Raw genomic sequence first — 26,077 nt, 5'->3', positions numbered from 1 at the left:
ATTTGAATTTAGTTTTAGTTTATTTTTGTCAGTTTCTTGTTATAAAAATACCAACATTAGGATGTGCTCAAAATAACATCAAACTTTAAGCTTTTTTACTGCAATAACAAGATACTTTTTTTCAACTAACTATACAACTAAACTTGAATTGAATTAGAGATATAGCATATTGATGCTATCCTATCCTATGTTCAGTAATAAGTTTTAAAAAACTTACTGCTACTGAGTAATTCATGTGGCTCTGATACACATTGAACACCTACCCTTGGACTTCATCCTAATCCTAATATTATAAATGCGAAAGTAACTGTGTCTGTCTGTTAATCTTTCACGCCAAAACTACTGAACCAATTTGAATGAAATTTGGTATACAGACATTCTAGTTCTAGACCCTGTGAAAGAACATGAGTTACTTTCTATCCAGAATTCCTACGGGAAAACTATGAATATAATATTTGGAATCAACTATAGACTATTGTACCACAAAGGCTATACATACTCTAGTCAAAGGTATGTTACTTACATTACTGATCTATTTAACATAATATTGTGTATAATTTTATTGTGTTCAAACTAACAAAGTCTAAATTGGGTAGCATCAGTTAAATATCCTGTAGTTTACCTCATAATAACTCTATTATTCTTCTTCTTACATGACCAAATGTATAGAGCTTTTGGACTATAATTTGCCACTGCAGCTTAAGGATTAGTGCTCAGCTGCTGACTACAAAGGATGCATACATACATGTCACTTGAGCATGTTCCTCTATTGCACATCAAAAACTGATATACAGGCTATAAGCAGTGGCTTAATGATAAACTGAAAGGTAATAGGCAAAATAAGAACAAAATATTGGTTTTACAAGTAGTTTATTGTTAAATGGAGATAGTACTTTGACGGTTGTTGTAGTAAAGTAAATACACTGACTTTGGATGATGTTCTTCCACAAATCTTAAACCTAAGTTACATCGAGCTTGACCTGAAACAATAAAACAAAATAATATAAGTAACATGTTATTTAAATTCATTAGAATATGAAAATTATAGAGCAATCATGCTCATCCATACTCCTTCCAGATTATAATCATTTTGACAGACCTTGCTGCTTTAATCATAAAATTCAGCATCATACACAGGTCTATTCGGTCCTTTCATATAACTGGAATAGGCTTCCTTAACAGTATCACTCTTGTTTTCTAATATTTTGAGGTTACAATCGGCTTCGGAAATGACACCACAACAAACGATACAACGACTGTTTCATCAAGTTATTTAGACGCTACATGACAAAAGACTCACCATTTATCTCAGCCTCCTGGCTTCACGCTCAGACTCGAGCAGGGTCAGGATGTCTCCGTCCCTCACGGGTCCCTTCACGTTCCTGATGATCTGACGGCTGGTCTCTCCGATGAACTCCACCTTCACCTGGGTACACTGTCCCTGGGAGCCGGTGCGGCCCAAAACCTTGACGACGCGGGCGAGTACGTTGGGTTTGTCCATTTTGGCTGAGTTTTAGAAGCGAAAAACGCTAATACACGTGTATCGCAAAATAGCGTGCACGGGAAAGAATTTTGACAGATGGGCTACCGGATATTAGATTTTGGTGTTGCTATCATGAATAAAGATTTTCTACCATATCCCACTAACACTATCGTAATTCTCCCATTTTGCTTAACATTTTAACAAATCCATGACAATATGACATTTTTGAAACCATTTCTCATCAATATAAATAAGGATTCGAAATAGGTTTTGAATCCATGAATAACAAGTACCCATAGAGAAAATATAAACTACGATACAAGTACCTAGTGTATGCCTAGTGTAGACTGGCAGCACTAACATTTTCTACCGGAAAATAGTGATGTCTCAAATATCTTTGAATCGGTAAAAGGATGCGTTGCGAATGTTGCGATATTAACTTTAGTTGGCGGTAGCGATAATAACACTGTGTACTATAATCATTATTTTAAGTTAAAACTCATTTGACCCAACCTAATAAATAAAAATAATAATAAATATGTGGAGACATCTCACACACGGCCATCCAACCGACCCCAAGCTCTGCATATTATAGGTATCGGACAGCTGATATATCTACACAAATACGTAGATAGATACATATTAAATATAAATATCGACACCCAAGACCCGAGTACAAATATCTGTTTTTAAACAAATATCTGTCCCAGCCGGGAATCGAACCCGGGAACATCGGCTTAGCAGTCAGGGCCACTAACCACTACACCAGCCGGCCGAATAATTATTCTATGGTTTTACCTAGGATCTTGGGGTTGAATATGGTTTTTGGGTTTTGATATTGATTCTTGAATATGGAGGGTTGCGTCATGTAAAACAGTAAGAAAACAGTATAGTGTATAGTCTCGGTAGCTACTAGCCTATTTTCATATGCTAAGGGACAAACCCTCTATCTCAGTGAAGAATGGATTGGCCAGGCAGATAAGTCAGTCGCCGATTACCCAGAGCGCGCCAGTTGTGTGATACTGTCACTCAAGCAGGCTTCTTTCGTACATTCTAGATAATACCTAGATGTTGAGTAAATAGGGCTAAATATAATAAAACCAAGGCTATAAAAAATACAAAATCTAAAAAGATAACATTTTATTAAATAAATGTCTTCATTTTCTTAATCGCGCGCGAAATGAAAAATTCTCTCACACTGTTTGTTCCATAATTTACTCTCACAACACTCTTAGCAACTAAAAACAACACACATTCAGTATTGTCCCGACTAAATTAAGAATAAGCGCGCGAACTGGCATAGAACTGGACTCTTGAGCATTTTTTTCTTGGGCGTTTTGTAACGGCCTATTCTTACTTTAGTGTTTCACGGCGCACGCACACTTCTTGTGCTTGATGTTCTCTGTTTGAAATTCTAACTTATATTTAATCGTCTCCAGCTGATCTCTTTGCTTTCCTCAAGCGAGGAGACTGTTTGGGCGTCTTGGGAGATTTCTCTGTAAAAAACAATCATAGGGTTAATATATTGTACTGTTTACTAATATTATCAAACTTAACTATCATAAATTCAGGTGTACAGATATAGTAAATTAGATTGCCTAGATTAATGAGCTTACTAAATAAATTGGAATTCAATTAAACAAATCACAGTCCACCTACATATTAACTATTCTATTCAACATATCAAATTTAATATCTTTTAACTAGCTAAACTTACTAAGCTGCGCGACAACTTCCTTAGGCAGCCAGTCGTAGTCGACATCATTGGCCGTGCCAGTCTCGAGGGGCTTGGGCGCGGACCGCGGGGAGCGGCGGCGGGCGAGCGACGCCAGCGCCTGTTGGCCCAGAACGAGTGCCAACACACAGGCGGCTCCGAGGAACACGTAGAGGAAGAACGTCTCTCCGTCGAGGCCTTCGGAGATTTCTACGATGTTGATGGTTTGGTTGTACACGGCCTCCTGGAGGTGGGAAGGTTGTTGGTTAGTATTTTGACTCTGATGATAGCTTCTTTGATATTTTTTCTTTATGGAATACTTGTTTTTGGGAGTGCTTTTTTGACCTAGCCTTAATAGTTTCTAGTTGGATTAATACTTGTATTCTTTATGGGATTGCTAATTGCTAGCTTCATTACTACACTAGTACTTTAAAGTCACATTCCAACAATCAGCAAACAAATAATATTTTTATGGTATGATATGATTATAGCCACTATTACAAGTTACCTGGACCATCCCCCAAAGGGATACATACAACTAAGGGATAAAAAGAATATAACATCTGAAAAAGATTGAATATCTATGGCAGATAAGAAAGCGGGTATAGAGAACACTGTTGCAAGCTGAACCGTACCTGGTAGTAGTTGCCGCTGGCATCCCTGTAGTTAAGCTGGATGTTGAGTCCGAAGGGTCTGCCAGCGAAGGCCTCGTTGGGGATGAAGGAGTATGCGAAGGTGGCCTCCTGCTTGGGCTTGACCTCCTTGTTGTAAGGCAGCGCGGTGAAGTTCTGGATGTAGTAGGTGTAGTCCATTGGGTAACGGAAGGAAGCCTCCATGGATTCCACAACATAATCTTCAGCACCCTTGTTGATGAAACCAACGAGGAATTCCACAGGGCTGCCGGCTAGCAGGTCTGGAAAATGCATGTTAAAAGTTGTTTAGTATAGTTTCTAAGTGTTCACTGTAATTTTAAATTAAAAAAATATTTGCATTTTAAGCTCATAATCATTATCTGATGAAGTAATTAGTCATTACAATACCAATTTGAAAGTGATTAAAGATGCCATTATTACAAGTATGCATGGATAGTAAAATCCCAAATCAAACAACTGGGTACTTTATAAGAATTTAAAATAACTTAATACCAAGATGTATGTAGAAAAGTTGACAATGACATCTAGAGGCAAGCTACTTCCTACAAATATTAAAAGACAAAATGCATAAATAATTTAATTACCGAAAACAGCATCTCCTAGGCTAGTGACGGGCTTGGTGAACAGAATGGTAGTGTCTACATCTTGTGAGGACTTCACGACACCTTCGTCATCGTCTCCGAGTGCATCATCACCGACCACCTGGTTGTCTTCTCCTTCAATGTCCACTACATCATCATCTAGCTCGTCTTCTTCAGCACGGGCTAGGATTGAGTTGGCTGTGAACAGGTTTTTTGAAATGTTTAATCTCTTTTACAGATGATAAAAAGATTATGTGTAAGCAATCTAAGAAACTATGGAAAAATATGGATGGTAAAAATAAAATTTTGCCTAGTAATATTGACTTTAGATTATTCTTATTGTAAGTTATATGCATCACTTGGGTTCTATTAACCTAATTGGATGTTTACCATATGGGGACCTACACTAGACTATAAATAATGTTTTAATTATTTCCAAAGCTTTATCTTATCAGGCAATGTATAATACATAGTATTCATCAGTCAAATACAAAATTTATGATAAATAATAATGATAAACTAAGAGAAAGGATAATTCTCCCTTATCTGCAGAGAGTAAAGCAGAATTTACACAAATTTGCAGAACATTATTTGTATAATTATGGGTAAATGAAATACAAAACTGTGTTGCATTAATATCTTGCAAGCAAGGATCTAAATCGCTATTTATAAATAGATTCAATCAGGGATTTGACTACAAAATCTCAATAAGAATAGGCGACAACCTATACGGAAATTTACACAGTGGAAACTCTAAGAATATACGTATTCCTTAACTTTAACCTTTATTAAACCCTGAGGATTTGGATAAACAATCATGCCACGTCCCAGTGCTGAACAGTTATCTAAGAAATAAATATATATTAGCGGCGAAACTTACCATTTTGAAAGCAGAGGAGTGCCGCTGGAAGTACCAGTAGGGTTAAATAGATGAGTTTCATTTTGATTTATAAATTAAACTATGATTAATTCTTGAAAATAAGAAGACGAATGTCACAGCAGAATATAGGCCATTCACTTTTGTCCGGCAGACGGCTCAACACTTGAAGAAATTCCGGCCAAAATGCCAATTTGCTTTCCAACTCGATTGACGTGGAGAATTTTGTCACTAGTGATGGGGATACAATCATTTCGTTTTACAAATTACCGATTCGCATTTCATGTGAACTTGTGGACTTGTCATATTATGATTTTTTATTTATCAAAATCTTGTATCTACAGGTATACATGAATATCCTCTAAAAAAAAATAACTTACTCAAGCAGCTCACATCACAGTACAGTGCCACAGATGTATATATGTCGCAGGCAACTGGTTTAATCTTCTGTTTGATTGAACCACTAGCCCGTTCATTGGATGGCGCTGTTCAGTTGTATGACTAGGCCGAACGTTGATTGTACAAGCGTCACAAAACGTCCAACTAGTTAGCTGACTTAAAATCAGTCAGGTGGTGAATAAAACAAATATGGCGTCTAACAGCTAACAGCTGATACAAAAAGCACCTATATTGTTAGTTTTTTGCAAATAAATTAGCTTTAAAGTGCGTTATTTGTGTTAAAGTAGTGTGACAACATGGATTTACCTATTATTACGCCGCGGGCGGATAGTTTCAAAGAAAAAAAGTGGTGAAACTGGATTATTATGAACAACAATATGAAGGTACGTTTATTGTTAATGTTTAGTTCATTTGTGAGATAAGAGCTTTGTAACATAGTCTTTTTGTTGACTCTTGTCTGGTTATGTTCACCCTAACCAGACATTACAAAGTTGCTATACTATATCCCATTCAACGACTTCGCTGAATGACGTTCAGTCAAGACGTCGAACGTTTCAATCAACGACTTGACGAGTTGTCCTTTAGTCATACAACTGAATAGCGCCATCCAATGAACGGGCTAGTGGTTCAATCAAACAGGAGATTAAACCAGTTGCCTGCGACATATATAAACAGATAAGTTTGTGGCACTGTAATGCTCTCTTTAATGCTCCATATTTTCTCTATGCCATCCACGATCAAATAATAAAAATGGCGCGAATATTTGAAACACCGGACGTTAACTTGACCTACCTAATACAGATGGTAACATTATAAATATGTTAGGTAAGTACCTATATAAGTGTCTACATACACGATGCTTACAAGAAAACGTGAAAATTAAATACATACTTAGTAAGTAAGTATAAGAAACCATAATATTGGTGGTCCTAATTAATTATTTATTCTGTCTGATGTCAATGGTCAACCTGATTATGCACAGGAATTAACACAATATTCAGTATTGGGTGTGTCTCCTGAGTATTCGTACCGCCACCGACGCCTGCCGTTAAGATGGCATACAGAGGTATATAGTTAGGACCATATTATCAATAAATAAACTAACCTTGTAGGACCTTAGGAAAACATAATATTTTGTATACTTAAGTAAAATATGAAAAGAAAGTAGGTATACTTACTTTAAAAAAGTATTTTGTTTCAGTGCTTATGTGCTCCGTAAGGAGGAAATATAGTAGTGTTTCGAAACTGCCTGATTGCAGTTTTACACCAAATAAATATTCGGTAAGCGCCCGGTAGTTACTCTTTTGTATGGGAGTTGGGACGGAATGATAAGTACAGCCAGTAAAAGTTGTGTGTACCATCCCAAAGAAATTTATTCACGCAAAATCTAATTACTTAGATAACAACATTTTTTTTCAAAATTTTAGTATATTATTTAAATATGAAATAACATTGTAAAGAGGTAATTATTTTTTGTTATTTATTTCAGGGACCATCGTTTAAAGATACAGATCAAATAAAATCTAATCACATAGCTCCAGCAGTGTACAATATTTATAAGAAGCCTATCCTTCTACATCAAGGGCACATGCAATGGCTCTACGATGCAAATGGACAAAGATTCCTTGATTTATTTGGAGGAATAGTTACTGTTTCTGTTGGGCACTGTCATCCGTAAGTTATAATCTACAGTACCTATCTCTTAAATCCATGTAGGTACAGTAAAACTATAAAGTCCTGCAAACGGAAGTGGATTCTAACTAACTGTTAAAATTCTTATTTAAACGAACCTTTATATTTATTTAAGGACAAAATCGTTAAAAAGCCATTGTCAATCAGCATTTTGTTTTTTAAATGTACCTATCTAAAAGTAAGTAAATAACTGACAAAGATAAAAGTCTTAGCAAAATCGCACTCTATATCGTCAGGAGTCAGGACTTTATACTTTGACTGTAGTTCTCAATTCAACAAAACTAAAATTATATCTATATTTTCCAGAAAAGTTGTTTCGGCACTAAACGAACAATCCAATTTATTGTGGCATACGACAAATATATACAGACATCCTAAAATATACGAATATGTCGAGAAATTGACCTCTAAAATGCCCGGTGATTTAAAGGTTGGATTTAATTATTTGGCAGTACCTAATACTTTACAGTTAATAGGTAGTAATTAGGTACCCATTTAAAGGTCACACCTTTACGTATTCTTAATATTTTTTCCAGGTTGTATACTTAGTAAATAGCGGCAGCGAAGCAAATGACCTAGCCTGTTTATTGGCCAAAGCGTATACTGGGAACCATGAAATTATTTCCCTACAAGGAAGTTATCATGGTTATTCCAGCTCCTTGATGGGTCTTACAGCTTCTCAGTGCTATCGTATGCCAATGCCCGTACCGGCTGGATTTCTTCATGTAAGTTACTGTTTACACATAGAAGTGAAGTCGGTGCATTAGCTTATTTTGGTTCTGCTAACACCGATAACAAGTCTGTAAACGATGTTCCCCATTGTTAAAGTGCATAATATTTTGTCCCATTTTGTTTCACAGGCTTGTCTACCAGATCCTATGAGAGGAATTTTTGGAGGTTGCAGGGACTCATTGTCCCAAGTACCAGGATCCTGTGAATGCCCTGAAGACTGTGTATCTTCAGACAAATACATCGAGCTACTGGACGACGTATTTATTTTTTGCCACTTTTTTATGAGTACATTTGAATATTTTTATAATCATTAAGTATTACATAATATATATTATCTTTATTTAAATATCCTGTGCTTTTCCAGCTACTACAAAATTCAATTCCCGCCGGAAAGGTAGCAGCGTTTTTTGCAGAGTCAATTCAAGGAGTCAATGGGGCAGTGCAATTTCCAAAGGGTTATTTAAAAAAAGCTCAAGCGTTGATAAAGAAAAATGGAGGCATTTATGTTGCAGATGAGGTAAGTATGTCTACGTATTACTGAGATGACAACATCCTGAGGCTCATATTATTGTAGTTAAGTACCTGAATTACCCGCTATTACATAAATCACATTTTAGGTACAAACAGGATTTGGTCGTACCGGTGATCATTTCTGGGGCTTTGAAGGACATGGTGTTATCCCAGATATTGTGACGATGGCTAAAGGTATCGGAAACGGATTCCCTCTAGCAGCAGTTGTAACAACGAAGGAAATTGCAGACGCTCATATGCGAGCCACATATTTCAATACGTTTGGGGGCAATCCTTTGGCATCAGCTGTGGGGAAGGCCGTATTAGAAGTGAGTTCCAAATTTTCTTACATATACAATGCTACGACATTATGCATGACCGATTGATATTATTGATACGATATTCTTAAAGAGAGATCATATGTATATAATTTTAACGGATTATAATACATTTTAGGTAATAGAGGAAGAAAAACTTCAAGAAAACAGCAAACATATGGGTGAATACTTTGTGCAGCAACTGAAGCAGTTGCAATCCACACACTCATTTATTGGAGATGTTCGTGGCAAAGGGCTTATGCTTGGCATAGAATTTGTAGTTCCCGGAACAAAGACTCCGCTTTCGGTTGCTGATGTATCTGAGATACATGAGCTAATAAAGGACATGGGAATTCTTATAGGTCGTGGCGGCAAGAGAAACAATGTAATTATTACTTCAGTTTCACTATATGAGTCATGTGGTCATTTTATAGTACTAAGTATAAGTCCATCACTGCCCATATGCCCAGTGATGGACGTCGGCGTCGCGGAAGACCCAGACGGAGATGGCGGGATGACCTCGGCAGGTTTTTGCCTCAATGGCCGAAGGAAGCACATGATCGGGAACGGTGGTCAATTCATAAGGAGGCCTTTGCCCAGCAGTGGGACACTATACACCTATACAGGCTGCATAAAAAAAAAAAGTATAGGTACCTACCTAATACTTATTTTTATTAATCTTTCCCAGGTGCTGCGTATCAAGCCACCGATGTGCATATGTAAAGAGGACGTTGACTTCACCATTCATGTTCTGGACAAAGCAATTAAAATGTATTCACAAACCAAATAAATTCATACTATTGTTGTTACTAATATGCAATGTATTATTTTAATATGCAGGTAGTAAATTATACATAATTGGAAAAAATATATAAGTAAGTAAAGTAAAACTATAAAGTCCTGAAAACGGAGTCGATCCTACCGTATTTAATCGATGTATTTTATTTATTAAAGGACAAATCCGTTAAAAATCCATGGCCAAACGGTATTTTATTTTTTAAATGTATTTTAAGTAAATAACTGATAATGATAGTCTTTTAAAAAAGCACTCTTTAATATCAGGACTTTATAGTTGAACTGTAGGTACTGTCTTTTATTATGGTAGATTTTCTTCCTTTTTACGGATAAGGCTCACTTTTTTTCCAACCTACATTACGATAAAATAAAATTCTATAATTTTTGTTTTTTTTTTTTATAATATGCGGTAAAAACCGGTTAATATATTTGAAAGATGAAACTGAGGCTCAGAATATTAACAGCCTCACGCGCGTGTTCATTACTGTGACCGTAGCGTAGGTCTGTGTCTGTGCACGGTCAACTGTCATCTCATATCTTCAACTGTCACTGTCAGACTACTCAAACTGTCACTCCTGTCATTTTCATATACCGCAAAGGAAGGAGATCTATTTACAATTTTACTCGTCGAAATGGTGTTTAAATGCCAAGAAAACAGCTTTTTAAAACAGGTACATGATGGTATATTTACCGATCTTTAAATCTATATACTTTGTACATATTTTATTATTGTACCAAAAATAACCTAACCCTGTTCACAGTTTGAATCAAAAGTTTTAAGATGCGAAGAAACCAAGGAACCTATTGTTGAATATGGCAAAGTATCACCCTTTGAAGGATTCCAAGTAGTTCTTGAGAACACAATACTTTTCCCCGCCGGCGGGGGACAGGTAAGGTAATTGTTTCAAGTTGTTGTTTAAAACAAAACTTTGTACACGTAGATTAACTTAATTAAATTCGTAGATTAACAATTTACAAACAAAATGGAGTGTCATTGCCAAAGACAAGTCTCGACAAATAACACCCCTCTTATACCACTGAGCTCTTATTTGTTTTTGTATATATAAGCTATGATGTAGCTTACAACACTATTTTCTCCACTTTCAGCCTCATGACACAGGCTACTTGAACGATGAGCCGGTGCTGCAGGTCCTCCGTAAAGGGTCTGAGGCTCTACACTTCGTGAAGGTGCCCCTGGAAGTTGGCTCCGTGGTGTCACAAACAATCAACTGGGAGAGGAGATTCGACCACATGCAGCAGCATTCAGGTATAATCTCCAAATAACACTTCACAATTTCAAGTAGTAGCTAAAAAGGTATTAACTGACATTATAAAATCTAAAGTCTATCACACAAAAAATTATGATAATATATGATTTTTGTGTGTAAGAAGCTGACACATGGTATTACATCTCTAAGCTACTTTGTAGGAAAACAATTTATGGCAAAGTCAAGCTTGCAGGAGACAGATAGTAAAAAAAACTTTAATATTCTTTCAGGTCAGCATCTGCTCTCAGCAATATTGGAGAATGAATACAACCTGCCAACGACAAGCTGGTGGCTCGGTGCTGATGAGTCCTTTGTGGAGCTGGACTCCGTGAAGGTGGCTGATGATGTGGTCCAGAGGGTTGAGGACAGATGCAATGACCTCATCCGGCAAGCTCTGCCTGTCACTGTCAAGTTCTGTAAGGCTGATGATCCAGATTTGAATGAGGTATGTGTGCCAACAGTACTTGTCATTCTATTATTATTGTTTGAAATTAAATGCATGTATAATCGTTTCTAAGTATGTATATTTGGGAATAATAACATTTATCTTATACTTTTCACATTATGATTTCATTGTTTTAGGCCCACACTAGAGGATTGCCAAAGGATTGTACAGAAATATTAAGAGTGATCAATATAAAAGGCGTTGATGAGAATATGTGTTGTGGCACACATGTTTCAAATCTGAGGTAACTAATTCATAATATCACAATATGTTTAATGATATAATTAAATTGTGGTACTTAATGGGTTTTTATTTTACAGCCAGTTACAAGTAATAAAGTTATTAGGAGCAGAGCCTGGCAAGAAAGGTAAAACCAACCTCAGGTTTCTCGTAGGAAACAGAGTGACAAAGACACTGCAAACAATGTTGGAAAGAGAAAAGGCATTGACTGGTTTACTGAAGTAAGTGAGAATAACACTTGCACAAAGGAACTTTAAGCTAATGTCCGCATTAAATCTTGCTGTCTTGCATTGGCAGTATTAGGACAGAAAGAGGTAGACAGAGATTTAATGTTGATATTAGCTTAAAGTACCTTTCAGCAACTCAGTTTGAGATCTTCATCAAGATCAAATAATTGTAAATATTATATTTTTTTATAGTATTAAAATGTCTCAACAACATAAATGTAATAGTAGTTTCTTTTTTTTACAGAAATGAGCCAAGTAAACATGAAGACCTTGTTCAAAAACTACAGAAGAACCTTAAATTAACCAATAAAAACTTACAAAACACCCTGAATGAGTTGGCACAGTATGAAATAGAGAAGATAAAAAACATGGCTGAAAAACCAAAATATGTGTTCATGTTTAAAAAAGAAGCTACACCAGACTTCAACAGGGCGATATGTAAAGGTCTAGATGGAGAGGGAATCTTCCTATTCCTGGCTTCAGAGGAACAAGACAAGCCTAAAGAAGGTCAGATTATCATTCAAGGGCCAGAGGCACACTGCAATGCTTTAGGAAGCCAGTGAGTATCAATTTACCAAAATATGGTAGAAAGTCATTAATTATTTATATATCAGAATTCGTTTACTTAAGTTTTTTTTTTGCATTTCCAGGATTACAGAAGTATTAAAAGGAAAAGGTGCATTCAAAAATGGGAAATTCCAAGGAAAAGCTGGAGATTTGAGTGGTATCAATAAATGCAAGAAGCTGATTGAAGACTACTTCAATAATTTGCAATAAAAACATCTTCAGTTATATTTCTTTGCTTCTACAAATAAGTTATTTATAGTTACAGATTTTATTATAGGGCATTAGAACCTTGGCATTTTTTTTTGTAATATATTTTGTTACCATCTTGCTTCTTTTGCAATATGTGCAATATTGCACTTGTTTGAATTGTGGTGCTGTGTGATAATGATATTCATAAAAACCAGTTTTGTATTTGTTAAATAAGTCTGTAATTTATAGATAGGTACACATACAAGTAATCTATAGTGATTATTAACATAAACATAAATAATCAATGATATACTTAAATCACAACAAAAAAAATGATATTTGTTTATTCTAGAACAAAACAAGTTATATTTTGAGTTCATAGAATAGTTTTAAAAATGCACTTTGGTTCATGAATATATTAATTACATTCAAACTCCTAATCTTTTATCTGCAACAATCCACTTGTTAAGATTTATATCATCATATATTACACATATCAATACATAATTTACTATCCATATGTATTATACAAAGTTGCATTTAGTTTTGAGGTACACCTCACACTCACAATAAATTATTTCATAGTTTTACACCTTACCATTCTTAAAATACAATCAATACTTACCATCCCCATGTTAACCATCCTAGAAATTCTTATCCATAAAGTCAACAGAGTTGGATGCATTGAGACTAGCCACTAACTTCTCAATTCCGAGGTTGGTCCAGTCCATTGTAAGGTCATCCAGATAGTTGTCAAAGTCCACCAAGTCTTTCTGAACCCCTCGCTGAAGCAGATGGGAGACAGTCTCCAAAGCATATGGAGTTTCTGGAATGATAATAATACTTTGAGCAGGTAAACTACATATGTAAGTTTTCAGGTCAATATTCTGTACTGTACTATTCTAGTTCATTAGTAATACAGAATACAATTTTATTATAATATGTGTAAAACATTAAAGTTTAATAGTAGCTAGTTTAATGATATGCTAGCAGGGTGTCCACTATCTGGAAAGTCAGGGAAAAGTCAGGGAAGCTCTAGGTGGTCAGGGAAAGTCAGGGAAAAGTCAGGGAAGCTCTAGGTGGTCAGGGAAAAATGACCTTTTTCTAGCAAAATGGTTAGTAGGTACTTTCCTTTAGTAGTAATACTTCTTTTTTACGCGAAATACATAAGTCATAAAATAAAATCTTGTTTTGTTTTGGAATATTTTTGACTGATCCTTACTATTATACTATAATAATTACTTATACAATTATGTTTTTTAAATCTACGTCATTTAATAAAATATGAGTTGTAAAAAATAGTAGGAATTCTAAAAGATTAGCTAGATCCCAGACTCAGCTCGTATATATACAGGTTGATGCAAAAGAGGGTCATCTCACCATTCAAAATAAATTTGGTTTAAAGACTTTTAGAAGTTTGTGATAAAAACGTCATTTTGTTGGTGCAGACGTGCTGCAGCCATTAACTGACTTGGAAAAAAGGAGGAGGTTCTCAATTCGCTAATTATTTTATACGTCAGCGAGATCGCATACGCTGCCTCCTCGCTGCGTCTATTAATCAATAATCTATTTTTTTACTAATTTAGCAGAGCAAAAATTTATTCTATTTTGTACTACATGTTTATAATCAAAGTTCATAAAACACAACTAAGTAACAACTCAGGCAGGAGAGAGCCATACAAAAAATGGTTCTGTTTCAATTTCTATTTAGATTTCAATTTCTACTTTTATGGTAGGTAATCAGTCAAATTTTGGTCAGACTATTAAACTAGGCAATATAGCAGCTTGGACTAAGGAAGCTGCAAAGCGGATGCGGATGATGATTTTTTTCTGAAATTTTCAATACTCACACAGCAAAAGTTGTTTAGAATGACCTCCTAAGGCTCAAGAGGGAACCTCGAGAAATAGGTATTTAGGAAAACGTTTGCTATCGTTTGTGCACTCATGCCCCGGGGCTCGGGTGCTATAGAGATAAATGTAGCTCGTGACAAACATAGGTACTTTCCTTGATAAAATTTCAGGGGAAATCGTATCACCAAGTAAATATCAACAATTTTTTTTGATTTTGATGTTAATCGTTTCAGCATAATATATTCTAGAAGGTAGGTTTCGCCTTTAAAAAATACATCGTTTTTGTTTAACAACGGCATGATTCGGCGCAGTTTTGATCACAAAAATTGCGTTGCTTGATGCTTGAGGTGCCTATAAGTTTGAATCTATAGCAAATTTAGAGAACAGAAATAACTATAAACCTACTAATTTATTGTGTCGTTAATATCCTAAAAAATCATGGAGATTAGATAATATTTAGAAGTAGAACAACGTTAGTGTGTGTTAAGTGCTTTACTTCCCTATTAATATACCATTTTTGCCGACCCTGTATACATATTTTACGCAGTCAACTTATAATAAGTGTGAAACAAATGAATGTAAAACTTTGAAATCAAGATTTTGTCTTCAAATTACTTAAATTTGGTTTATTTCTTGATATTTGGTCAGGGAAATTTTCTAAACGGTCAGGGAAAGTCAGGGAAAAGTCAGGGAATTTTTTGGAGCATTCCGAGTGGACACCCTGGCTAGGCATCAGACGTCTGTGAAAATAGTAAGTATAAAAAGCTTTAACACATGGTTGTATTATGGAGGCCCTGAGTAAACTTACGGAAATCTATACTGTTAGCAGGCTTGGGTTTCCATTTGCCATCATTCCACTTGTGCAGCTTCACCGGTGCGGAGTCCAATTGCTGGACCAACTTCTTGTTGTCAATCTACCAAAATAATAATTAATTAGCTGCTATACATATTAATGAATATAAATTGAGCATCCTAACTATATCCTAACAAACTTAACTAATATTATAAATGGGAACAGCTAGTATGAATGTAAATTGAGCATGTTTAATAAATGTATTCTTATAGAATTTACCACTATAAATATTGCACCAGGGAACATTTCTGCTATTTTCTCAGCAATTTTTTGTCCGGGACAGTCTTCAATGCTGTTGTCATTGAAGTTCTCACAGGCTGCATAGTATCCAACCACTACTTGGTTTTCTGCTTGTACCATATTGTCAATCTGCAATACAGAACACTCATAAATACAAAACTTGAAAAAAAATCAAACACTATTTATGTGAACTTTAAATAGTGGATCATTTAAGAGCTGTTGAAATTGACTGGTTACTTCAGCTAGCAGGGTTATGTTTTTCTAAAGAACAAAAGGTATTTTTTTAAAATAAAGAATGGTAATACCTGGGTCAACGCAACCTCAGCCATCGGAGTGACATAGTGGCTGTGGTGGAAGAGTGGGATTGCGTCCACAACCTCCAGGTCCTGGTTCCTGTTGCCGTCTTTGATTTTGGATGCGTCCGCAATAAGCACCCCGTTTACAGCGCAGTGGGGATACTTTGCAGCATGTAAGACCAACTTAGCAAAAGCCTTGGTTTCTATTGTAACCGTATCACTCATATTCAATAGAAAAGCGTATTAATTTGAAATAATTTAAATTTTCTTGTATACCATGGACTAAATTGGCTAAGAATTTAAGAAATTAAAATTGACACTGACAGCCGTGACAGTCCTATCCTGTAAAATTTGAAAATGGCACCACAGTATTTTTATTCTGTGAGGCAAGTCATTCAGTAATTATCAGAATAATAAATTCAGAAGGATTTTATAAAATGTAACAAAATACTTTGTAAGCATAATAAAATAATAATCATACTCAATAATCATATTCAAGATCTTTTTCTGCTAACCTCGAGATGCTACTAGCCAGGAACTCTGCGCTGTCTCCTAGAATACCATCGAAGGTACCGGACGAACACGCTATATAACTCTAAATAAATTTAGATTTTCCGAACGCTATCACAAATGTCAATTTGACGATCATGGCGGAGGACGAAGATGGTGTTTCGAATAGAAAATCTTATGAAAAACCCAATAATGAAGGGATTTCCGAAGACTCCGAACAAAATACTCAAAAACCAGACTTAGGTATAGAAGAAGCAAACTATAATATTAGTGAAAATCACCACAGTTCGTCCGAAGAAGCGAAAAGTTCAGCGTCCAGTAAGTGTTTTAGGAAGTTGTTTTTTGTCGGCTAAATATAAAGACATTCCTGATTGTATGCTTGTTTTTCTTTCAGAGGCAAGTGGTGCGGTCCGTAAAGAGGAGAATCCGTTCTCGTTTCGCCACTTCCTGAAGAGAGATTTGTCGTTGCCGAGCAACTCAACATATGAGAACACGGGCGCGCGGCCCAAGGTCTATGCTAGCACCGTGCAGCACTCACCGTCCCGGGCCGCCGCGCCGCCAGCCGGGGCCGCCGCGCCCGACCCGCGCCGCGACAAGGCGCGCTCACTCTCGCAAACCAAAGAAAAGAATAGAGATGGCGACAGCCATCAAATAAGTGATACCGCCGCCTCCAGTAGTTCAACCGAAGCACCGTTTAGTGTAGTGGACAGTTCTGATTCAAAGCAAAACTTGTTTATTGACAATTCAGAGTCATCATTTTATCATAGACCTAATTTGGCCTCGGAACCGCTAGGGATGCCATCTTTACCAGATTTTGTGCAAGACCATATTCTAGTGGAGCAAGCTTACCTGAACTCTAATGGTCCTATATCCCTTGATTTGGACAATTTACCAGATTTTACGTTTAACACAAATTTCAATTCGGGTTCCTCAAGTTTGGGGCGTCGTAATAATAGTGGATATAGTGGTAGTAGGAATTATGACTATGATGCGTATGGTGCAGCTTCGACATCAGAGTCGGGTCCCTCCGGACGGCTGTCGGAGGGGCTGGAGGCGGCCGCGGCGCCGCTGCCCCTGGACCTGCCCCCGCACCTCAACCTCGACCTCACCGAGTCTGTGAACCCGGCCGACAGAAGGAACAACTCACCTAGAAATCCCATGGATCATCCATTGGACCTCCCACCGAATGCAGGTATATAATTGTAATGAATTCCTTACTTTTACATTTGAATGAAAATAATTAAATTGTAATGTGCCATCTAATGACAAAGAGAAATACATTTTGCTTTGCCAACAGTATCCTTCTTAGCTCCTAATATCATCAATAAATATAATCAGAAATTGCTATGTATTTGAAATGTGTGTAGGTAGAAAGTGGCATCGGTAATAACTAATTAGGTTTCAATAAGCATGATGTAATGCAGCTACATCTATGCAGCATAACAATGTTAATAGTAGGCCTTGCTAGTAGTAATTGTGTGTTTAGAAACATAATTATGAACTGGTGAAAATATATGACCATGTACTAGTGATGTAACGAATGTGTGTTTTTGAACATTCGCGAATGCGAATGCGAATGCGAATATCTGATATCGATATTCGCGAATGCGAATGCGAATGCGAATATTCAGTTTGTGTTCAAATTTGGCGCCATTTGTATGGTTTGCTGTTCTAGGCGCATTCCGAATCAGACTAGCCAATACTTACTTACTTACTCCGCTGGCTCAGCGACCCGAAGTGGATCTTGGCCTCAGACACAAGAAGTCGCCGCTGGTCTCTATCCTGCGCAGTCGCTCTCCAGTCGCCTGCCTGTAGTTGGCGCAGGTCCTTGCCGACTTCATCGCTCCAGTGATATTTGGGACGGCCAACTGGTCTACGACCGCTTGGTACTCCAAGGTAGGCCCTCTTGGCAGCGCGATCCTCCCCCATCCTTTGCAGATGACCAAGCCAACGGAGTCGCTGGGATTTAATTTGACCAATGATGTTTGGCTCGGAAATCAGGTCTTCGATTTCCTATTTCTTCCGTACTCTCCAGCTACCATCTTCCCTCCTCGTTGGTCCAAGCATTTTCCTCATCACCTTTCTTTCCGCAACCAGAAGTTTAGTCTCTTCCTTGAGAGTGAGTGTCCAAGCCTCAGAGCCATACATCAAGATCGGCCGGATTACGGTTTTATAAATTCGGATCTTGGTTTTCCTGCTGAGAAGCTTTGACACTAGCACTTTATGAAGAGCAGCGCTGCATCGGAGGGTGTTTTGTACTCGGATGTCGATGCTCCCTTGTGTTTGTGTCAGTGATCGTACAACCTAAGTATTTTGGCCACTCCCAGCCAATACTAGACGCAGTTTTTTTAAGTAGTTACACTTTTTGAAGATTCCGTAGTCGAACTAGCTTCAGTGATTGTAACTGATCACTGAGGTTAAGCAACACATGGCACGGTCAGTGATTGGATGGGTGACCGATTTCAAGTGTTTTTTTTCTTAACGTTTTTTTGCTTCGGACGGCACATTAGGCCGTGGGTCCAGGTTGCTGCTTCGGCAGCAGTCGTTAAGCCTTGTCAGAGGCCTTCGGGCAGCTTGAAAACATCTGACAGTCGGGTTGCCCACTTACATACTATACTTACACCCGACAACTTTCTCAGCACAAGCTTGTTGTGCTGGGGTCCACCAACCCGCACTAGGCCAGCGTGGTATACTAGGCCTAAACCCCTTCCTTCATTGGAAGGAGACCCGTGGCCGGGGACATGATGGGTCGTGTTGAAGATGTTGTTGACACTTTATTTAGCCCCGTAATTGTTACAACATATTGCGACTGTGAGCGGTACTTACAGTTTCTGAGTGTGTAACGGTTCTCACAAAATATAATAATAAGACACTGAACACGATTACCTACGGGTGATTTAATAGATTTCAGTGCGTATCGGAACGCAGTCTCAATTTTATTCCGAGATTTGCCGAGCGGATACGAATCTCATCCGACAGATTTTTCATTATAAATATCAGATAATGTGATTAAGAAGGTTACTTGTAATAAAAAGGTTATAAACGAATGGATTTTGATTTTGTTAACGTACCATTATTTTCAAATAGTTTTTTTCTAACTAATACTGACATTCGCAAAATATTCGCACAAAATTTTGCGAATGCGAATGCGAATGCGAATATCTAAAAAAGTGCGAATATTCGCGAATGCGAATGCGAATGCGAATATTCGTTACATCACTACCATGTACTACATGTACATGCACTTGAAACAAATTTTCAGGTAATGGGAAATTGTATTCACTGTTCTACCACATAAGAAAAGGTTTTAAAGCATTAGTGTTGTTTTTTTATGTGATGACACCTCCTATGTCCATGAGTCCTATTCTTTGGAGTTTTTCTAGGCTATAAAAAATGGGACTATGACTTATTAACATGAAAAGCAATTGTTGTCAGAGTTTGTACTTATGTAAATGGCCTAGGAATGCGAGAAGGGGTCATTGGTTCATTGAATTACTTCTAGTTTTATTGTATTTGTATAGTTTTTTGTGCTTCCATTTTGGATCACTAAATGACTAGAATCTTTATCAACAGATATTGCATGCATATTTAAAGATAAATCAATTATATAATTTATGCCTTCACAAAAGAAATTTAAAATCCATTACTTTCACGGCGACATTGTCGAACAAGTGCAGCGTTTTACCTACCTGGGGAGCGTCGTGGACCCACTGGGCGGAGCGGAGGCGGATGTAGAAGCACGCATCAACAAAGCCCGAGCTGCATATGCGCAACTGAAGCCTGTTTGGACGTCTCGCATCATCACTGGGCGTACCAAGATCAGAGTTTTTAACTCCAATGTCAAGTCGGTCCTCCTGTACGGGTGCGAGACATGGCTCGTTAAGAATGAAGTAACCAGTAGACTTCAGGTGTTCGTGAACAAATGTCTGAGGCGCATACTGGGGATCTACTGGCCACGAACCATATCTAACGCAAGACTGTGGGAGATGACTGACCAGACACCCATTGACAAGGAGATCCTACTCAGGAAATGGCGCTGGATTGGGCATGTGCTGCGGAGACCAGACAATCACCTGTCCAAACAAGGGTTGAAATGGCAAGCGAAGGGGAAGAGAAGGCCGGGCCGCCCCCGTACCACCTGGAGGCGGTCAGTTGAAAAGGAGGCTGCATCAACTGGTCTCGACTGGGACGACCTGGAAGCGGCCGCGCAGGATCGGGAGAAGTGGAAATCCTTCCTTCGAGCCCTATGTCCCTGATGAGGGATAAGAGGATTTCATCATCATCATCATCATCATTACTTTCATTATATTTGGCCACATATTGCCCTGCGCGCTTTGCACCCTATGTTAAGTGTATAGATGTAGCAGTTTAACTGATGCATAACAGCACTAAGCCCCCGTTTCATCATTGTCAGTTAGATCATAACCAGGGATTAGTTGTTGACTTTTGACACATCTGTCAAGAATTATAATGAAGATGACATATAATTGATGAACTAATCCCTTGTTATGATCTCACCGAGTATGCTGAAACTGGGGCTAAACATATCTTTTTACTCAACTTTTTTCCGAAACCCCGTTTTCATATCTATACCCCGTTGGCATGTCTTTACCCCATTGTCATCTCCGTATCCCATTGTCATGTCAGTACCCTAACACCCTCATCTTCCACTCGCAGCGGCGGAGGCGATGCGGCTGCCGGACTTCCTGCCGCTGCACGGGGGCCGCAGCTCGCCCGCCGGCCGCGCCTCCCCGCGCGACCAGCACGAGCAACTGCTTGAGGAGTTGGAGCAGGCCAGGTACTGTGGTTATACACTACACAAGGCAGTTTAGGTCTAAGAAGGATCTGTATAAGGTTCCCATTTCAGTGAAAAGGTGCAGGCACTAATAATAAAAGTCCATTGAGAATGGAATAGAATTTGGGTTGATAGTCTTATGCACTGAGCTCTGTTGTTGTACTTTTAAGGGTGCTTTTCCACCAGAGATGTGCTATGCAGCTATGCTGCGAAGATGTGATATCTACGCTACGAAAATATGTGACCGTTTCCACCAATACTACGCTAGGTAGCTGTGCGAGGAAGATGCGCTACGAAGATGCGCCGCCGCAAAGTAGCTGTGCGAGAAAGATGCGAGAAAAACGCGGGCATACTGTAGGTCTGCTCTGCACATACATAGCTACACCACTTGCGATGGTCCATAGCACATATCCATAGCACGCATCCATAGCACATATCCATAACACGCATCATTCCATACAAAAAACATATCTTAGTTGAATCCGTTTCCACCAGTGCTAAGCTATGTGCACCAATTAATATGATTGGTGGATATCAAACGCATCCATAGCATCGTAGCATAGCACATCTCTGGTGGAAAAGCACCCTAAATCTGAAAGACTTACCACACGATCCATTGAAGTAACGGACGGCAACGCAACGCAAGTTGGATAGGATTTATATGTAGAACGAAGTCGACGCAGTAAATTGTAAGAGATATGCTCATAGAATCGAATAAAGTTTAACTGATTGGTCCTCTATCACGTCTATGAACGTTACAACTAGCGTCCGATCTCTCACACTGTTATCACGTTAACTTTAACCATCAAAGTCAAAGTAAAATGTTTTTATTCATCGTATAAATATTTTTTTTTCTTATTAACGTAAATTTTTACAAACTACCTAGTCTCCGTTTGGATAAGGGGCTCTTTCTGTCTAACACTAACATCCAATCCCCTCTACCCCACAGATCAGAGCTATTCATAGAGCGCGGGCGTCGCTCGCGGCTGGAGGGCGAGGCGGCGGCGGCGCGCGACGCGGCGGCCGCGCTGCGGGCCGAGCTGCGCCGGCAGCGGGGGGCGGAGGGGGGACACGACGCTGCACAGGTATACTGCATTAATTCTTAAGCATACACACATGCCGGCGGCTAAGCATTGTATGCCAACGGCTTATAGGCAGCTTAGTTCTTAGCGTGTCAGTTACTAAAGGCTGGTCGGCAAGCGAAAATCGAACGTTGACCTTTGCATCTACAACCAATCACAATCTGCGCCGGCAGCGGGGGGACACGACGCTGCACAGGTGACGTCACATAGCCTCTACACTACAGATCAGCTGTTCATAGAGCGCGGGCGCCGCGCGGGCCCGCTCTCGCTGGGCGAGGCGGCGGCGGCAGCGGGGGGCGGAGGGGGGACACGACACCGCACAGGTAATAATAATAATAGTTTTCACAGGGAAAATCGTCGGTTAGTGTCACATTTCATGGCTTCGGCCCCACGCGGAGATATCGATAAAAACTGATTCCATTAGTGTTTTGTGAATTTCAATAATTTAAATTATTTAAAATTTACTGTTTCTTTGCAGGTTGGAGCGTCCGAAGCAGAATCAACAATCAGTAGATTAAAGAACCAAATAAAAAAATTAAAGGTAAGAACTTTATGAATAACTCAACTTCATTTTATCCGGACGTATAAGGTGAAAAATCCCTTTCAATGCCACGGCACCATTTTAACGCATAGCAATTTATGTCGTAGGGGAACCCGGGGTAAGATGGGGTCACGGGGTAAGACGGGTCCCCCCACATATATGCAAAACTATACATCTTAGGAATCTGAGTAATGAGCCAATAGAAAGGCTTAAATGATTGACCTTTAGTGCGCCAGTGACAGCAGGTGTGAGCGCATGCGTTTTTTGTGTAAGCTCAATTGTTTGTTTTTGCGTAGTGTCCATGTTATTTTTGACCGGTAGAAACAACGTCACAACACAGTAAGTAAAACAGTGGCATTTTTGGTAATTGTGTCTTTTTATTTAAGGTTTGGTACGCTTTGTCTAAATATGTGCAAAATCACTTTAATATTGATAATATTTTTTTTATGAATTATTTTTATAAAAAATATAACGTGAGGCAAGACGGGGTATTTTTGGAGGGGCAAGATAGGGTACGGATCTAGCTTGGTTAAGTTATTTTTTTCTCCAACCCGATATTTGACATTGTAGAAGGGCTCTAAAAGGGCTACAGGGAAGGTGGCTAAAAAGACAAAGCAGATACTGCCTACGAAGAAGAATAACAACGAAGATGACTGTGTCTACCTCTACTTGAGGATATCAACAGTCCTACTTTAAATCTAAGGAAAAGTGGGTCGGATTTCAAAGGTGCAGGCGTTGGGCTCACACTGCAGGTGCTGGTGTTGACAATACAATCACAGAAGGAGTGTTGTTTGTCTGTTTTGTGCCCCACATAGTATACGTACCCCATCATACCCCGTACATGAGGCAAGATGGTTTATTTCCCATTTTTTACATTTCTTAAAATAAGTCAATTGTCATGATTACTTTTTTGGCAAAAGCTGTGCCAAAGTGTTCGTCATTAAGTTCCTAATGAGCCATAAATAATTGATAACGTTGTGGTTATAAATACCTGTTGTTTTTTTAATTTTCCCTTAGCGACCCCGTCTTACCCCGGGTTCCCCTATTTATGTAACATTGGTTGAATGTCCATTAGTAAAAATTAAAATACCTTGCCATGCCGTCTGGTGGTCATATATTCTTTATTCTATTTATTAAGTGTGTCTGTTTTCCAACAAATAAACAGATTACAAATCTCACACAACACTGTCATTATTCTCAGGAAGAGCTAGCAGCCTCGCAGGCGGAGGCGCGCGCGCTGCGCGGCGGGCAGGCGCGGGCGGCGCGCGACCTGCGGCAGGCCTCCGCCGTGGCCGAGACCTCGCTTAGGTATGCACATTATATACTTTATTATGTATAGTATTCTCAGGAGGAGCTGGCGGCGTCGCAGGCGCGGGCGGCGCGCGACCTGCGCCAGGCCTCCGCCGTGGCTGAGACCTCGCTTAGGTATACACACTTTATATAATACACTGCCGGGCAATGAAAAAGTTTCAATCACAAAATTGCCGACAACAAACGACCCCAATTTTTTCAAAGATTTCAATTAAAATTGGAACACAATATTACCGATTTTAGTTGGTAATATCCTGATGCTCTGATAAATGTACTTCTATGTTGCAGAAGACGGCATTAATCTAGCCTTTTCCGTTCAGACGTAATTTGGTGCTTTTCTCTGTGGAACCTTTTCATTGTCCGTGAGTGTATTTACTGCCTACATTACTGAACGCAATTACCGAACGAATGGATCTAAGGCCTCTAAGCTTTCATCTGTAAGGATGTTTTTAATAACGTGCGGATTTGATTACGCTCGCGGATTGCGCGCCATTTTCTTGGGTCCTGCGTGTATATTCGACTCATTACAATTTTATTAAGTAATACATGTATCAAAAGAACACTGGAGGATGTCACGCATGCCGGCAGTCCTGCGTGTATGATTAAATCAAATCAAATTATAAACATTTTTCCGCCGTTTTCAACTACAAAAGTGCATAAACCTCTTTTGCCTCGCCGTAGTCGGGTAAAAACCGCTACTAATCTCTCTTGTATCTAATTCCAGAGAGCTGCTATCCGGTCTAGAACAACTGAAGTCCCTGAGCTCGGCCCTGGACCCGCCGTGACGATGAGGAAGAGCTTTTGTGTTGTTTTAAATGAAATCTCGCGTTTTTTATCGATAATATATTATTCCTATATGTACGCCTTTCACGTTCATTTTATTTTAACCTTTGTTTGGTTGGTCTTTGGGCTAATAATGGGCTATAAATTAATACATGGATCCCACCTTGTTTTTGACTTTAAGTCAAGGGGACTTAAGGGCGAAAATCAGTAAAAAATATTTGAGTAACCATGGCCGGTTACGAGTTAAACTTAAATAAATATTGATGATATTTGTTTTGGATTTTAAGTGGAGGAATAGAATAAAAGCTGCGATACAAGTAAATTGATTTCATAAATCTTTATTTAAACTATGTTATTTACATAAATATACAATTTTACATAAGTATACAACTTGTAATAGGAATGGTATGAATTGTGAGATTACAAAACTTAAAACATAATTCAGTTCTTAAAATAATACTTGTGATATAAACTATATAATTTTATTATTAATTTTAGGTAAATAATTTTGAATAACTGTGAAGAAACGGCCAGCCTGTATCTTAACAGTCCGATCCGATTGATTAGTGGTCCATTTTATAGTAATTTTTACTAACAGCTCTTTTACACAGTAGTCCGTTTAGTCCTATGCTTTGATTCGGCAGTATGGAGTTCAATCAATGTACACATACCGTATACGGTACTGGTATCTAAACCGCCAATTAAACATTAATTTAAAATGAAACGGAGTCAATCACGGGCTGAGTGTAGAACCGGTCCCAGTGGTCGGGGCACTGCATGAAGTACTTGCGCATGGCGGCGAGGAACCTCCGCCGGTACTGCTCGGGGGACACCACTGTAGGCTGTCCGGAGCGAGGCGAGCCTTCTCCTAGTGCCTTTTTAACCCACGACGGAAGAAGGGTGCTATGAGTTTAACGTGTCTGTGTATCTGTCGTAGCTTCTAAACGGCTAAACTGATTTTAATTTCGTTTTTTAGGGTCATATAGGTGACATTACACACCTCAAGTGTTCTTAACCACAAAAAACTTAAAAAGCTGTTTAAGAAGTGTTTAAAACGGCGTATGGTAGATTAAGCGTTTGACACCGCTAAACATCTGTTAAACACTGTCTAAAAAATAGTGTTGGA

General features: G+C 38.5%; 5 protein-coding genes across 5 annotated transcripts; 2 read left to right on the top strand and 3 right to left on the bottom strand.

The window, feature by feature from the left end:
- Nucleotides 1–853: 853 nt before the first annotated feature.
- Nucleotides 854–1,587, bottom strand: LOC105394915 (40S ribosomal protein S28). Its single transcript, XM_011566836.3, has 2 exons — nt 1,301–1,587; nt 854–980 (listed from the first exon to the last, which is right to left on the bottom strand). Exon 1 carries the CDS (start codon nt 1,499–1,501, stop codon nt 1,304–1,306), a length of 198 nt encoding a protein of 65 aa, XP_011565138.1. The 5' UTR covers nt 1,502–1,587; the 3' UTR covers nt 854–980; nt 1,301–1,303.
- Nucleotides 1,588–2,608: 1,021 nt separating this feature from the next.
- Nucleotides 2,609–5,511, bottom strand: LOC105394914 (translocon-associated protein subunit alpha). Its single transcript, XM_011566835.3, has 5 exons — nt 5,312–5,511; nt 4,435–4,629; nt 3,833–4,110; nt 3,201–3,441; nt 2,609–2,979 (listed from the first exon to the last, which is right to left on the bottom strand). The coding sequence occupies exons 1-5, from the start codon at nt 5,370–5,372 to the stop codon at nt 2,909–2,911; spliced, it is 846 nt and encodes a 281-aa protein (XP_011565137.1). The 5' UTR covers nt 5,373–5,511; the 3' UTR covers nt 2,609–2,908.
- Nucleotides 5,512–6,621: 1,110 nt separating this feature from the next.
- On the top strand, nt 6,622–13,120 carry LOC105394913 (alanine--glyoxylate aminotransferase 2, mitochondrial). The gene is made up of 17 exons (XM_011566834.3): nt 6,622–6,773; nt 6,909–6,988; nt 7,197–7,381; nt 7,706–7,829; nt 7,936–8,124; nt 8,260–8,388; nt 8,496–8,648; nt 8,749–8,970; nt 9,098–9,343; nt 9,647–9,688; nt 10,515–10,643; nt 10,861–11,020; nt 11,252–11,466; nt 11,604–11,710; nt 11,787–11,927; nt 12,178–12,492; nt 12,584–13,120. The coding sequence occupies exons 1-17, from the start codon at nt 6,761–6,763 to the stop codon at nt 12,708–12,710; spliced, it is 2,577 nt and encodes an 858-aa protein (XP_011565136.3). The 5' UTR covers nt 6,622–6,760; the 3' UTR covers nt 12,711–13,120.
- Nucleotides 12,905–16,230, bottom strand: LOC105394912 (ER membrane protein complex subunit 8/9 homolog). The gene is made up of 4 exons (XM_011566833.3): nt 15,939–16,230; nt 15,613–15,762; nt 15,349–15,454; nt 12,905–13,515 (listed from the first exon to the last, which is right to left on the bottom strand). The coding sequence occupies exons 1-4, from the start codon at nt 16,152–16,154 to the stop codon at nt 13,334–13,336; spliced, it is 654 nt and encodes a 217-aa protein (XP_011565135.3). The 5' UTR covers nt 16,155–16,230; the 3' UTR covers nt 12,905–13,333.
- Nucleotides 16,231–16,545: 315 nt separating this feature from the next.
- On the top strand, nt 16,546–25,036 carry LOC119694281. Its single transcript, XM_048631857.1, has 7 exons — nt 16,546–16,757; nt 16,834–17,631; nt 21,117–21,237; nt 22,184–22,319; nt 22,795–22,857; nt 24,059–24,165; nt 24,893–25,036. The coding sequence occupies exons 1-7, from the start codon at nt 16,577–16,579 to the stop codon at nt 24,951–24,953; spliced, it is 1,467 nt and encodes a 488-aa protein (XP_048487814.1). The 5' UTR covers nt 16,546–16,576; the 3' UTR covers nt 24,954–25,036.
- The last annotated feature ends 1,041 nt before the right edge of the window (nt 25,037–26,077 follow it).

The sequence above is a fragment of the Plutella xylostella genome, chromosome 29, assembly GCF_932276165.1.
Source record: "Plutella xylostella chromosome 29, ilPluXylo3.1, whole genome shotgun sequence".
NCBI lineage: Eukaryota > Metazoa > Arthropoda > Insecta > Lepidoptera > Plutellidae > Plutella > Plutella xylostella.
The sequence above is the reverse complement of the archived record's forward strand: the minus strand, read 5'-3'. Positions and strand labels throughout refer to the sequence as shown.

What these genes read in the sequence shown, in the direction of transcription:
- LOC105394914 (XM_011566835.3), bottom strand. Translation starts at nt 5,372, where the DNA reads ATGAAACTCATCTATTTAACCCTACTGGTACTTCCAGCGGCACTCCTC. An exon ending in ACTCCTCTGCTTTCAAAATG is followed by an intron (nt 4,630 to 5,311) that starts GTAAGTTTCGCC and finishes ACCTGTTCACAG; the next exon opens with CCAACTCAATCCTAGCCCGT. An exon ending in CCAGCGGCAACTACTACCAG is followed by an intron (nt 3,442 to 3,832) that starts GTACGGTTCAGC and finishes TCCCACCTCCAG; the next exon opens with GAGGCCGTGTACAACCAAAC.
- LOC105394913 (XM_011566834.3), top strand. An exon ending in TTACACCAAATAAATATTCG is followed by an intron (nt 6,989 to 7,196) that starts GTAAGCGCCCGG and finishes TATTTATTTCAG; the next exon opens with GGACCATCGTTTAAAGATAC. An exon ending in GCATTGACTGGTTTACTGAA is followed by an intron (nt 11,928 to 12,177) that starts GTAAGTGAGAAT and finishes TTTTTTTTACAG; the next exon opens with AAATGAGCCAAGTAAACATG.
- LOC105394912 (XM_011566833.3), bottom strand. Translation starts at nt 16,154, where the DNA reads ATGAGTGATACGGTTACAATAGAAACCAAGGCTTTTGCTAAGTTGGTC. An exon ending in CTGGTGCAATATTTATAGTG is followed by an intron (nt 15,455 to 15,612) that starts GTAAATTCTATA and finishes TTATTTTGGTAG; the next exon opens with ATTGACAACAAGAAGTTGGT. An exon ending in TGCTAACAGTATAGATTTCC is followed by an intron (nt 13,516 to 15,348) that starts GTAAGTTTACTC and finishes TTATCATTCCAG; the next exon opens with AAACTCCATATGCTTTGGAG.
- LOC105394915 (XM_011566836.3), bottom strand. Translation starts at nt 1,501, where the DNA reads ATGGACAAACCCAACGTACTCGCCCGCGTCGTCAAGGTTTTGGGCCGC.
- LOC119694281 (XM_048631857.1), top strand. Translation starts at nt 16,577, where the DNA reads ATGGCGGAGGACGAAGATGGTGTTTCGAATAGAAAATCTTATGAAAAA. An exon ending in GGACCTCCCACCGAATGCAG is followed by an intron (nt 17,632 to 21,116) that starts GTATATAATTGT and finishes TTCCACTCGCAG; the next exon opens with CGGCGGAGGCGATGCGGCTG. An exon ending in GTGGCCGAGACCTCGCTTAG is followed by an intron (nt 24,166 to 24,892) that starts GTATGCACATTA and finishes ATCTAATTCCAG; the next exon opens with AGAGCTGCTATCCGGTCTAG.